Below are 14,648 nucleotides of genomic sequence, written 5' to 3' on the forward strand. Positions count from 1 at the left end.
TGTCTGTTGGGGCCCACAATTCATTAAGCAGACCAACAGGGCGTTGGTGTAGATTAGAAAGGTATTAAGCGCTATGACATGGCTGTTGGAGGTTATCAGTTGCTGTTGAATGAGTGCATTTAAAGTGCCTCAGTTTAAAGAAGTAGATCCAGACAAGGTAGCGTGGTCTACGGTGGAAGGTTAAATCTGAGGAGCCGTAAGATGATTAACAGCATAGGGGAACACAAAAAACATGAGCTGTTGTATAAACTAATTTTATTTTTCTAACCTTTTCTCTTTTTTGTGATATGCCCAATAGTTTTACAGTATGAGGTCACTACAGTTACTCAGATTAAATGATTTGAGATTGGAGGGGAATATTGCTTTTTCTTGAAATGCTTACAACTCCAAAACATGTGCAACTTGTGATCAGTGGCCACAAGTACCGGTACTCACTGGGAACCACTGCTTTAGGAGAACAAGGAACATATATGACATGCAGGGACTTAAAGGGACAGTTCACCCTCAAATCAAAGATACATATTTTTCCTTTTACCTGTAGCACTAATTATCAGTCTAGATTGTTCTGGTGTGAGTTGCAGAGTGTTGGCGATAGCCATAGAGATGTCGACCTTCTCTTGAATATAATGGAACAAGATGACACTTCTGGTGCTCACAGTGCCAAAAAATCCATTTAAAAAAACAGACAGTTATGTATCTTGACAGAGATCACGACCAGGTTACAAAAGATAATCCGCAGACCTTGTTGTGATGAGAAGTTGATGTTGTCCTCCTCGGCTGAGCTGAAATGAATTAGCTAGCTCAGTGGTGCTAGGTGAGCTAGCAGTAGGTGCACACTTCCTTCTGAACGGTGACACAGATAGTAGGTGTCGTTTGGTAGAAAGAAATAGTTCCTACATGAAACTGCTCACAACAAGGTCTGTGGATTATCTTGAGTAACCAGGTCATGATTTCTGGAAAGAGACATTGCTGTTGAGTTTCAACTGTATTTTTTGGCACTTCGAGCACCACAAGCCGAGTGCCATCAGGTTCCATTATATTGGAGAGAAGGCAGAGATCTCTACGCAGGAGTCTTTCCTCTATGAGTATATGCATGCTTCCTTCTCAACACTCGTGCCTGATTTCCACACAGTTTTGTGGCTATATTTCCGTATAGCATACAGAGTACGCCCGCAGTGTTCAACACAAAGAAATGCATCTCTTCACGTGTAAATAAAACATCACAACAGAAATGGCAGAAAAGTTCATTCTGAGTGTTTTTTGCCATTCAGTCATGTGGAATATGCACATGCAATAGTACAGAGACAAAACCAGGACTAATGATGCATGGTGACAAATAAAGGAGGAGGTCAGCCAATCAGGTGTGTTGCCAGTTTTGTGAAATGTTTTGTTAAAAGATGTATGATCCAGTATGCATGCACACTATATGCTACACAGTTAGCATGATACCAGTGATAGGTAGCTCAACAAGCTGTCAAACTTTTCACTTGGAAAAAAATGTACAAACAGAGCTGCATTATACATTCATCAATCTGTTAGCTAATTTATTTTTATGCTAACTTACTGTGGCACAGTGCATATGATCTATCTGAAATCTGCCGCAATAGTTTAAATGTATTAATGCACTCAAGGCAAATGAACAGAAAAAAAAACATGAAGGAGTTTTGCAAACACATCAGAGACAGCAGAGATTCTCGTAGAATGATTGGGCATCCCATTGATTTGCACAGTACACAGAGCTATGTGGAAACAAGGCGTCAGTGACTCACACCAAAACAATCTAGATCAATAAATAGCACTACAGGTGAGAGGAAAAATAAGTATTTTTGATTTTAGAGTAAACTGTCACTTTAACATCATGAAGTTGACAACTACCAAAATAAAGTAGAAAAGTTGAAGTAGTTGTTACAGACCACAGAGCTGAACTGTGCTGTTAAATGCCTGAGAGGTTCATATGAGTACTGTATTTTCTGCTCCTGACTTCTCTTTGCACAATAGACAAATACTCTCTGTCTTACACACACACACACACACACACACACAGGTCTCCAGTGTCTGTCCTGGTCTCTCTCAGACGGCCCTTAGCAGGTTGTTGTCAGAATGGGAAGTGAACCTTGCGGCCAGCGCAGACACCCGTCTGCTCGGCTGCTTTCAGGCTATTACAGCCAGACATATGCACTCATTGAGCCATCATCCCCTCCACACACACACCCACCCACACTCACTCTCACATTCGCAGACTTCCAGACTCCCACCTGCACTCTTGCACACACATGAGTAGACGAGGTGGGAGCTGAGGAGGTGTGGGACTACGTCTGTGATAAATGAAATGCGCTAATGATGGATGGCTGCTTAGCCAGCGGCTGACAGCGCTCGTACATTAGAAAGCACTTGGTAAATAAATAACTCCCCTACACACCCATAAGCATACACACAAACAATTCTCCCTGCCACTAATGTGTTCCCAGCTCGGGTTAAGGCTCATAGCATTATAAAGTAGTGTGTTGGGGGGGTGGGGGGTGGGGGGGGGCTCATGTATTCTACATAAAGTGCATTTGTTTGCACTATGACGGAGGTCTTAGTTGCTTTAGTGCATACTGTTGCCAGTGCCACACACATGATTGTGTCTTTTGCATGTACACATCTGCAAGACATATTTATACGTAGGGGGTTTATTCTGACACATTACGTATCTGAATATTTTAGAAAGGCAAATCTGGCATCAGATGGAGAGAAATCAATATTTCACAGATGCAAAGGAATATTCTATTTCATAAAACTTGCTGTTGTACAAGCAAAAGGTCTTTAGAGAAATAATAACTGTAAAAGCTTTCCACTTTGTGTGCTTTGGCTGCCAGCAATAATTTTCTACAAGAAGATGGGTTCAAGGTTTTGTTTGCTGTAAATTGCAGATATCTCAGTGGTGGAATGAAACTCTTTCATTTTTTATCTCGCCAGTGTACAGACGGAAACACACAGAGCTGCAGTCTATTCAGCTGGAGCTGCAGAGTCCAGACTGCAAGCTCAGTAAGCTGCGGGCGTCCACCATCATGACCGACTACAACCCCAACTACTGCTTCGCCGGCAAGACGGCATCGGTCAACGACCTGAAGGAGGTGCCACGGCGTAATATCTCCCTCACCAGGTAACAGATTGAAGATCCACAACCAACATTCTTGTTACTTGGTGACACTTTGATCATATCATTAAAAAAGACCATATGAACAAATTCAGCATGAGTTGAAACACCTTTCTACATCAGCTCAAGGATAACAGTGTCTGAATGATCATGACAAATTGAGCAGTTCACTGTAATTGTTATGAAAATCTCCTTTATTAAAATAGGGTGGACTCATAAATAGAGCATGGTGTGAGAAGGAGCAGTTTAAATAAAGGCTGAAATATTTAAGTGTGAATTCTCACAGTGCACATGTCTACTGCAGTGATCCAGGCGGCTCTGAAATTATTTTTGCACGGCTCTTTTCAATTTTTAATGTATCTTTCATGTGTTTATAGTTCACCAGTTTATCATTTGGGTGCCTAATCTTTGTGATTTATTCCTTGTTCTTGTGGACTCATAAATATTTTCCAGTGTCTAGATTTATTTAGGTCATGAATCAAGTCAAATGGCTGCAAAGGGGGACATCAGAATTATAAAACTATAACTTGGTGTCAAAGTTCACTATTCTGCACTTAGACATCTGCAGCAGGATGCCACACAGAAACTGTTTTTTGCTTGTGAACAACTAATTCATAAAACTGACTGGCATCTCTGCTTCGCCTAGTACTTAGCGCCATAGGTGATCAGCCTCTGAACACAGGTATATTTAGGATGTGTCCTCCTGCTGGCTGCTTCTAATGTCTTTAGTCTTGTGCGCCCCCCTCCCTGCGTGAATGATTCAGCGTAATGTCTTAAATGTGAATGTAATTGTAAATAATAAATGTGTCTCAAGGGGTCTGGGTCATGGTGCGTTCGGTGAAGTCTATGAAGGGCTGGCAGTGGGGATACCTGGTGAGCCGAGCCCACTGCAAGTGGCAGTCAAGGTGAGTTCTCATCCACTCTCTGGAGCTATAAATGTTTTATTTTTCTGTTTTTCAAAGGTCAGATTTTGATTGAATCAAATTAGATCCACGGGGGCTAAAGTAATTACACATCATCCACACAGGAAGAATTCTTTATTTCAAAGATGGGAGATCAGGAAGTTGAACAAAAGCAGTTTTTCCTCATTTTTATTGCATTGCTTTTTGCAGTTAAAGACTTCAAAGCACAAATACTGTCAGTCATTTAGAGAGGCACTACATAGAAAATACAATTATGACTGTAAATCAAACTCATAACCATTCATCGCTAATTACAACAGACCCTTCCTGAGGTTTGCTCTGAGCAAGACGAATTGGACTTCCTCATGGAGGCTCTAATCATCAGGTAAGAGTCACTGAGAGACACACAATTAACAAAATTCTGCACAGTGCTGACAAAGCCATTCCTAATCCCCCCTCCCTGCTGTGTCTCTGTCCCTGCAGTAAGTTCAGCCACCAGAACATTGTGCATTGTATAGGAGTCAGTCTGCAGGCCATGCCCAGGTTCATCCTGCTGGAGCTGATGGCTGGAGGAGATCTCAAGTCTTTCCTGAGGGAGACCAGACCCCGGCTGGTGAGACACGCCTCTTTGCATTTCTCTTTTTTTTCCCCACTTTAAGCCACAGCCTCTGTCCTTCTCACTGAGCCCAGAATTGAGCACACTACGATCCAAGTCACATCAGTCAGATTTTCAAACATTATTTTTGTGTTAAAACCACACAGACTATTTTTAGTTGCACAAAATGTTCCCCTTCTTGCACTCATTCCATAAAAAACAATATTTCTACTAAGCTGTTTTACATGAATATTTCATTAATATTCTCGTTTACATCCAGCTGTGCATGCTCAGATCAACGTGCCTTAATGTGTTGTTTATAATGTTAAAATGTGGAAAAGTGGAACCACTGGAGACACTTGTATCGTTTTGCCTCTTTGCATCAAAATAGGATTTTTTCAGAGTCCTCTGCCGGTGGTAGACTTGTTCCATTGTTCCACCGTGCAAACACGGATTCCCTCTTTCATTCCTTCAACCTCTGTCTTGAAAAGGTCGGCTTTGTGATATTTGTGCATATCCAAAAACCTGTTGATATCCAAGTCTTTCATAATGTTTAAAAGGCGTGTTTCACCTTCCGACCAGAAATGTGGGCTTTTCTTTTGGGCATGCATCTCTCTCTCTCTCTGCCCCAGCCTTGCAAACTGTAGGCAAGGCTGGATTGTGTATAATGTATCCATAACAATGCACAGAGCTGAACATAAACACAGAAGAAGCACATATTCTGAATGCACTGTACACATGTCCAAAGAAAGTTCCTGAAGCTGAATAATATCTGCATGTTCCACAAAGGCCTGATTCACAATATCAAAACCAAATATGCTGTCAAATTCAAAATATCATTATATTCAGAATAACAGTGGAATGTTAGTGTGCATATAAACGTAGTCACCTCCATTTTGCCAGCTCTGCCTCTGATATATTCACTGATGTTGCATTGTGGGTAATTTCCTCTGTCTCCTCTCTGTGTGATCAGGAGCACCCGTCCAGCCTGACTATGGTAGACCTTCTCAATGTGGCCAGAGACATTGCCAAGGGCTGCCAGTATCTGGAGGAGAACCAGTTTATACACAGGTATGTTACTGGATGACCACACGTTTAGCATATACATATGCAAAACCATCAGAGTGTTAGCATAAACAAATACAAGAATGTATTGTATTCTGTGGTCCTATATTCCTCCCACCTAAACAGATTAGCAAGACAGAGAGGAAAACAAACAATACACAGCACATATGGGTATGCATATACATATGGCATGCTAATGTGCAAAGGAAAATATACAAACTCAACAAACAGACTTGCCCGCATTCATTTACTGACTTCTGCTCAGAGTTATGTGCAGACCTCATCCGTCCAAGCGAAACATATGGACTCTGCATGCCTTTTGCTTTTTGTACGATAGCAAAAAGGACAAGTGATGAGTTTAGCATCAGAGCAACCAGATGGGGTAGCCGGCTTGCCTTTTTACGGTCTGCATCCAAGGCACAAGTCCCCTTCTATATACATATTCACAGCGGGTGGTGAACCAGAGGACATGAACAAAGAATTTCTAAGTCCTTCTCTGTCTTGCAAAGATCTTCTTCTGTGAGGAAAGTCAAGTACATGTCAGAAAGGGAAAAGGTCAAAATTGCTCCTGCAATCACATCAAGACAATTAAAGTGCATCGCTCTTCCTTCACGTCTCTCTTTGACTTCCTAGGAATTGGCCAATGATAAACGAGGCCTATTAAACCGTGTTTGCCCCAACGTGGCACAGTAAAGCCCCATCAATCCATCTAATGGCCGACTCTTCTCCGCAGGCTCGTGAGCTTCTATACGGCCCGCTTTTCTGCCTTCAACCCGTATTAAAATTCATCCAAACGCTGTCCTTGAGGCTAATTTCATTTTTTATGGAGGTGTGTTTACTTGGGGTTGAGTAAAGGGCAGGTGAATGAGGTGGGGTGGAGGAGCAGACAGTCCGCTACTCAGAAAATGCAGCTCTTACAGGGATTACAGGGTTGGATGATGAGCCGTGGTGTGCTCCAACAGGTTAAATCACAGGTTAAATGCTGTCTGAAAATAACTTACTCTGGCTTTGGTGTGTTTCTATGCTTTTCTGGCCAGTGGATAATGTAATGTTACTCTGGCGTTACTTTATTTTACAGCAGGCTTGGTACTCACTTCAGAAATTATAGCCCCCTGAAAAGAAGCACTGTGCTGAGGAGAGTCGGGTAGTTTGATGCAACCTCAGGTGTAAAAATAGACTAATAACGGAGATTGTTCTTTAATGCTGCTGTGTAATGGGTCTTTAAGCTGCAGTTAAAAGATGCTGTAAATAAGGTCTACAGTTAACACTGTTTTAACAACAGACTGCTCTCACATCACTGTGCTGCATGTACAACAGCACTGTGTCCTTCCCCTAAGCCCTCAGCGAGCACTCTGTGACAGCTACTGCTGCATTTCAAGGCTCGTCCTTGCCTACAAGCAAAAGCAAATCATTTGCATGAATTCTTCCAAGCCATTAAGCAAAGACTACTTGGATTCAGCTACATAGCACCTCGTGAGAAAGGAACTTGTTAAAGTGTTAGTGTGTGTGCAATCCCGAGTGCTGATTGTAGTCATGCTATGATAGAAATGATTCAGTTTTCTGACATGCTGCTAAATGGATTGATTCATTCATTTCTTTTTCTTGAATAGGAAATGTTGTGCTGTGATGACACAATTTAGGAAATTCTCTATCGCTGCTTTGATAACTCAGTTTACCGACAGTCGTTTAGCTGTTTCAGTCTAAATTGGACTTGAACTGAGAGGCAAATGGATGCCCTAGACACAATGTTGTTTTTATTTCATACTGAATTATTTAACATCAAAGTTCAAGTAGCACCATAAGTTGAATAGCTCCAAACACTTCTGGCGTATTGAAGTGGGGCAACCATGCATAGTGTAGTCCCTGTCTTAAAAAGCCCTCAGTTTAAATCAGTCTGAAATATTACTTTATCCTCATTGTGTCATTTCATATCCAAGTTCATCAGAGTGTGGAGGCTAAACATCAATGTGCTGCTGTCTGTGCGCTCACAGAGCTCCGTGCTGTGGTTTGCATCACTGCTGGTTTTTCATTTCCAGCCCTGCCCTGTCTCATGATCTAGTTTGAGCACAGTGTCACATGATGTTATTTTGATGTTAAATTCGTGGTATTTATTGTCCCTAGTGCGCACTTGTCTTTAGTATGACGGGGAGCAGTGCACTCACAGCGTAACTTCTAAAGACGATAAGAAAGTTAGGCGCCTGGGGAGCAGAATACAGTGTGTGAGCTCTATTTTCTTTTCCCCAGACAGGAGCAGAGCATGCTGTGTGAACTACTGTATTTTCTCAAAGACTAACCAACCCAGTACAGTGCAAATATGAATTTTATGAATTTTCTCTTCTAAGCTACTCTGCCTGCAAATACGGTGTAACATTTCAATCTTTTCTCTGGATGCACCATGTGGGCAGAGCTATAAAGGCACTGTAGGAAACTATACACTTTACCTGCTTGCCCAGGGCAGCTTGGTAGTTACACTCAACTTCAAATCCAACAGGGAGCGTATGTAGGTGTTCATACATGGAGCACTCATATACATGCAAATATATGAGGAACTCTGGTAAAAAAAAGTGAAAAGACAAAGCATGAGCAAAGCTGTGTGAATGTCAATACTTACAGTAGCAGTGAGTTATTGTGTTTCAAAACAGGTGACCAATCTCCATCAATCCAGCAGTAAGCACACGCAGTGACCTGACAGCCTGTATGTGTTTCTCTCATCTTTCAGGGACATAGCAGCTCGGAATTGCCTACTGACCTGCAAAGGATCGGGCCGCGTCGCCAAGATTGGAGATTTTGGGATGGCTCGAGACATTTACAGGTACTGTTGACGGACAGATGTACGGCAGCAGGCAGGACTGCCTTGGCTGGCTCAAAATCAAGATCAGGTTCAGCTGATTTTGAGTCTAAATAAGGTCTGAGACAATAAGCTCACATCAAACTGAAAATAAGAAAGAAAGTGTATCTTTGAAGAACAAATATGGGGGGAACACTGAGTGAGCATGCACTACATGCCAGTTCTATGGAGTAATCTCAAGGTAGGACTGGAGGATGGCAGCTGAATTCAAACGTAATATTAAAAGGTATACACTGTTGGTCAAATGTTTGTAATGACCTGTTATTTTAATGTTTTTCATCCTTCCTTCACCGATGGCTAAACAGCATGATTAAAACACCAATTCAACTATTCACTTTTGAGACAGTTTTGGCCTGAAAAGAAGAAGAATTAAATAATTCAAACTTCTGTTTAGTCAATGTCCCTGCAGTGTTGTATGATAGCAAGATACTGTTGGAACCATTTTTCTCACAAATACCATCGATTCTGAATTTGTTTTCCAACCCAGAGAAGCACAAGTGACCTTCAGTCACCATTAAACCATAATAGGACTCTCTGGACTCTCTGTCTTTGAGCCCTCTGCACTCTACTCATGGTTAGATTGAAAGGGTTTAAATGGATTTGTCAGTCCATGGCATGTTCAGCTGATATTCTGATAGACTAACCCTCTATTTCTGTTGTGATGTTTAAAGAATACTTTTGCTGAAGCAACATGTTGCCTGTTAATCCAGCTTTTTATTGACTTGACACTGAAGAAAGAACCTAATCTTGTTAAAATCTGAACACATTGTGATGTTTTGAAGCCTCTAGCTTCTTTTACCAATAACTGGTGGGTTTTTTTCTATTCTCATTGAATCATAGCTCAGAGGGATCCTCGTCTGTTTTTGCCCTCTCAGTTGTCAGTCTGGTTGAACCATTGTACAGCGTTCTGTTCTCCATGTACAAAACAAACTCTTTAAACAAACATCTATTTGTGAAGACGACTGTCTGAAACCTAAAGGCACGAAAAACCATTCAGTCATCTCAGCCATCATTATTCGAAAAATCGTCGAATAGTTGGCATGATTTTCGCATGTTTTTGCTTGTGCTGCCCATCCCTAGTTTCAAGTCTTTTACACCTCTGACCTCACCCAGCAACACCTCTGGTTGTAGTCTGGGTGAGGTCAGAGGTGTGTACTTGATCAAGGTTATAAAAAGACTGCTTTATTGTCACAAGAAACAAATGGTGACCATTGGTGTGAGATGGAACGCAAACTCCTGTCTGCAGTAGTCAGATTCTTTATTGTCAGATCCCTCTCCTCTCACTTCCTCCCCAGCATTTTGCTGCACTGCATGGAAGTTACATTTTGACACTGAACATCAGCAAAGGTCATCTGAAGCTATCTGAACCAATAACTGTTGCTGTTGTTTCCCCCAACAGTCTCACCTGAAGTAAGGCTCAGTCCAGACGTACAAATGTATTTTTTAAACCAGACTTTTTTCTGTGTATTTCAGCCTTTAGTCTGCAGATGAACTGCATCTTAGGTCACTGGATGGGACCTTCTGTAAAACTCCATCTGAGGTGAACATGTTCAGAAACTCCCGTCAGTGTCGCTCTTGGCTTGTACCATCAGAGTGTACACCGTAAACTCCTTTGTGAGGCGGCCCAAATAAGGGGACATTTCATGCAATGGCAGACGTGGCCAAAATAGTGCTGGCTCTAACCTTGCTGACAGGACTTTTTAAACATTTGAACATAAATGTACAGTTACTCCTCCACTATAATGAGTAGCAGAGGCATCAGAGTGTGCCATGAAGGTCACTGCTACATAATCCAACACTCCCAAGAGTGTAGCTAGAGTCTCGCTAACGTAATACTCTTTTTTTTAGGCTCCTAATTAGCCAACATTGTCTTCTTCTGTGCATGATTGGCCAACATGGCTGTAGGGTCAGGGTTACATCACTGCCTGCTGGTTTGACATGCTCTTGACAGTGCCTCAGTTGTGCTTCTGTGTTTAATTTGGACAGTTTTTTTAAACAGTGCTAGTGTGGACAGGATTTTTAATTTTATTTTTTGAGAACAAAAGGAGGAAAACCCCTGTTTAAAAGAAAGAAGAAAAAAAAGAAGAAGAAGAAGACATGGATGTGTGGACTAGCCTGAGACTAACTACAATAGTTTTTTCATCCTGTGAAATTCTGGGTGTGGACAATTCTCCAACCACAGAGTGAGAGAGCAAAACGTAAACTAAGAAAGGAAAAAATAGGATTTCAGTGATGTACCGGCTCCTTACTTAGGAAGGGTTCTTCTTGGCATGTGATTGTAAAGGCCATGGTACTTATCATGAAGACTTTTAAACTGGTAAATACGTTTTTATTCTCCATCACACTGTCATACTGATGCCTTCTTTTAATCTACATCAGCTCATCTGTAGCCCCTACGGCGACTCATTATTCTTAGCTCCAACTTTTTAATATAGCTACCACTCTTTCACGTGACACTGTTTAAATGAATGCACAATCCAGCAGGGAAATCTCCCAAGCCTTTCATCTGGTAAGAAATTAGAACAGGGGAAATATGTCACAACATTCAGCTATATCAGCGCAGCACTTTCGAATCATCTGATGGAAAGGCACACGAGAGCAAAGTCACTCTCAGAGCATCCGGAAAAGACTGTTGCACAACACCCCTGGGGAGCCACATTAGGAGCGCTTGATTTAATTGCTGATGTCAGTTTTTCAGGTGCCTCGATGTGATTTTGTTTTTATCTCTCAGCCTGGAGCCATGGCGCCGCGACTCGTTTTTGATTATCATTGTTATTATTTGGAGAGGGAGGGATGGTTGGGTTGCGCGCTATGCCGTCGGTGTGTTATTTTTGCTGTTTCATGATGTGGCCCTCCTGCTAAGTGACGAAGGGACATGGGAGTCCTTTTGAGGCCGTCCCAGGGGACAGGCGTCACAGTGAGGGGCCGGGACAAGGCTTAATGTCAGCTTTTTATATTCTGGGAGCAGAGCCACAGGCGTGCTTGCACATGGTGTTCCATGGACTTCCTCTCTCATGCACAAATTCCCTCGCAGTCTCACACGCATGCTTGCACACCGGTGATGTGGTGGTAAATAAAAAGCTGGGTAAACAAAAGCTGCCAGTCAGTAATCATCCTGAGGTAAACAGCCGCCACAATGAAGAGAAATTCACTGCGCTCTCAGAAAAGAATTGGTGTTTGCCTTAAATGACCACATTTTCATAGCAACTATTAACAGTGGTGTCTAGCATGACTTTAGGTTGTGTTTATTAATGTCAGCCTGGTGCACACACGCATGCACACACACACACACACACACACACACACACACAGTGAAGGCAGAACAAAGACATCCAACTCAATGAGCAGACACAAGTATTAGGCTCCACATTGTGTCCTCGGGTGCATGTTCTTCTATCTTACTCCACATTCAACACAGTCTGCTCAACGCCTCTGTCTCTTACTGTTAGTCTTTTGCCTCTATCTCCCAGCTTCCCCTCTGCACACTGAATGGCTCACACAAGAAAAACGCACACGTATAAAAACACCTCCATTTGTGCTATGGATTTCCTAGGACTGTATTTAAGTCGCCCTAATCTGCAGCTCAGCTTTCAGTCTGTGTTGGTGGTGTTAGCAGTAATAATAAATATGTCCATAAACCCCACACTAAAAAAAATTAGGTCGATCCACTGATGGGGGGATGATCAGCTCTCCATTTTACCATCCCTCAATCTTTTCAAATCGTTCCAGCATTTTGTAATGGGCAAAAGTTTCAAGTGTTCTGGTTCTTTTTTTGAGCGATGTGTTAAACCTGCAGAGGTCACTTAAGGTGGTGGCTGTAACTATATAACAACAATGAATTTAGGAGATTGTGGCCATTAAGTTTTTGTAAGCTTCTTATCACTGAAATCAGTCTTTATACAGCAACAAACGCAGGATCCAATGAGCATCCACTGCCACAGCTCTTTGATCTAATCGCAGTCTTTCAGACAGTCCACTTCCCTCACTGTTTTATTTACTGGGACAGACAGGAAGGATACTGGTGGGGGGGCACAGCAGAGAAGATGGTAGCAGAATTCAGTCCTGTAATTGTGGGCCTAAAAACAGAAGAACTTATTCCCATCATTGAATTGATTGTGTTATTCTAAGTGATAGATTTTGAATCAGTGTGAGTAGCTAATCTGTCAAGCAAACAGACTCAACTAGTGATTGTTTTCTCTGCGTCAATGATTATGTGTAATTTTCCTCAAGGCTAGCTTCTGATGCCAATAGTTTGCTAAGTATATATTTTCCTCTTAGCCATACTATCTGACAGCACATCATCTATATTCGTCTCTACTTACTGCCCCCCTGAAGACACACAGCTGTAGCTGCGAGTCAAACCAATGATCGGTGCTGTCTCTGTTGTTTGTCTTGTGTCGATACTGTGCAGGGAAAAAAAAAAACAGCTGTTTCTTTTCCTTTTAACCTTTAAACCTGAAATACCATTAGAGGAAACATCACACCAAAAGCCACAAACTTATAATATGCAGGAATTGTCTGCTACTGTTTGTAAATAGAATCGCCATCAAAAGTGAAAGCCGACCTCAGCTCTGCCCGCTTGGTGGTTCGCCTCGCTAAAAAGCCCCAACCTCACCTGAGCGCTGTGACCGGGATCATGCTGAACACAGCAAAATAAGAAGAAAATAACTAAATACAAGCAGAGGACAGAGTCTCTACAGATAAATACACCGCCATGCACCTCTAGTGGGTCATAAGAGATGACTGAGAGGGCTTACTTTTGTATGAGTCTATACATCGTTTTTTAAGAAAATCCTGCGTAGTATACCCTGAAGAACTCCTGCAATACCTAATAATGCATCACTTAGACCTGTTGTTCTCGTCTGTGGACACTTTTATGTGCCATCGGGTGGCAGCAAAAGCACAATACACTAAACTATGTTTAAAAAAACAAACAAAAAAACAAGATGGCAGCCACAGCCAATTCTGGCCCAAAAGCAGACAGGGTACAAACCTGATCAAACTTTATCGTTGAAACTTTTTTATATACTTAATAATGTTGGTAGCTTGATGAGGCAAACAAATCTGACCAATTTTAGTGATAGTAACAAGCTGAAACGCAGTTAATTAGGAAGGACTCATTTGAGAACACTGGGACTTTATTATCTGATTATCGTAGCATTTCGCTCAGGTCAATTAGGTGTGACAGACTGCTGCTACATACGAAAAGCACATTCCTTGATAGGAGCACTGAAATGTACAGGTTTGAACAGTTTAGACTTGAACAGTGACCCCTAACCCGTAGAGTTACAAAACATTAAACAAATGCTGTATTGTTTGTAATTTTGTTTTTGCTCAACCATGTTCAGGCACTGAAATAATCAGTTTAATACATTATCGTACACTTGTGACCAATAAAAAATCAGGTCCTACTTTTACCAGATAGCTAGGAGAAATTAAAAATACATAAAAAAACAAAAGCTTGAGTCTCATGAGGTTAAAAAAAACTTTTTTTGTCTTTGAATGGAGCTGACTTCCCTCACCTGGTTCAATAAAGAAGCTGAGGCTTGGCTACATCTGTTTTAGCTTCCTGGCACTAGTTGCATATTATTTTTGGACTGAATTTCACAGATTACTTTTAAAGCATGCATAGCTCTGGCTTTTAACAGTAGTTCAGACATTTCCGCCCCTGGTGAGCGAGCGCGCAGCTTGAAAGCGTCCTAAAGTAAAGACAAACTAAAGACAAAATGTGATGGGTCATGCAGCCCATGCCCCAGCTGTGGCTGCCAAAACCAGTCTTTTTTTTTTTTTTTTTTTTTGTTGCTTGTTGTCCCACATTTTATCTAAGCTGTTTTATTCCTTGCCACCCTGCTTTTGATGTGTTTGCCATTCTTTCTTTTCTGTTTTTTTTGTTTTGTTTTGTTTTGTTTTTAGCTTTTATTCATCTGGGGTACGCCGACTGAGTCCAATGCTCTTTTCTCATCCTGCTTCACATTCACACCTGGGAGCTTCCCACTGTAATTACAGTCCTTCCCTGCTCAGCCATGTGTAGCTCCAGCAGAGCAGTTGGTGCTTCACTTACTTGTCTAGTTTTTGAAGGCAAAGAGAAAGAGACTGTTC

The 14,648-nt window shown here is 41.7% G+C and overlaps 2 protein-coding genes across 5 annotated transcripts in view; one reads left to right on the top strand and one right to left on the bottom strand.

Moving 5' to 3' along the window:
• The window catches only part of alk (ALK receptor tyrosine kinase), a 477,599-nt gene that overhangs the window by 455,917 nt on the left and 7,034 nt on the right, over positions 1 to 14,648 (top strand). For both annotated transcript variants that reach the window (XM_033643119.2, XM_033643120.2), the window contains exons 20-25: positions 2,959 to 3,145; positions 3,954 to 4,044; positions 4,362 to 4,426; positions 4,525 to 4,654; positions 5,610 to 5,707; positions 8,421 to 8,513. In XM_033643119.2, coding sequence (XP_033499010.2) covers positions 2,959 to 3,145; positions 3,954 to 4,044; positions 4,362 to 4,426; positions 4,525 to 4,654; positions 5,610 to 5,707; positions 8,421 to 8,513 — 664 coding nt within the window. The remainder of the gene's footprint in view (positions 1 to 2,958; positions 3,146 to 3,953; positions 4,045 to 4,361; positions 4,427 to 4,524; positions 4,655 to 5,609; positions 5,708 to 8,420; positions 8,514 to 14,648) is intronic.
• LOC117267296 (CAP-Gly domain-containing linker protein 4) overlaps positions 1 to 14,648 on the bottom strand; it is an 88,728-nt gene that overhangs the window by 7,723 nt on the left and 66,357 nt on the right. The window contains exons 17-18 of one of the 3 annotated variants that reach the window (XR_004502552.2): positions 8,143 to 8,252; positions 4,172 to 5,681 (exon numbers count right to left, since the gene is read on the bottom strand). The exons of 1 other annotated variant lie outside the window; for it this stretch is intronic. The gene's annotated coding sequence lies outside the window, so the exon portion shown is untranslated. Of the gene's footprint in view, positions 1 to 4,171; positions 5,682 to 8,142; positions 8,253 to 14,648 lie in introns of those variants that run through there. One more of the 3 variants, XM_033643126.2, reaches the window with a different exon arrangement.

Source organism: Epinephelus lanceolatus, chromosome 15 (assembly GCF_041903045.1).
Source record: "Epinephelus lanceolatus isolate andai-2023 chromosome 15, ASM4190304v1, whole genome shotgun sequence".
Classification (NCBI taxonomy): Eukaryota; Metazoa; Chordata; class Actinopteri; order Perciformes; family Serranidae; genus Epinephelus; species Epinephelus lanceolatus.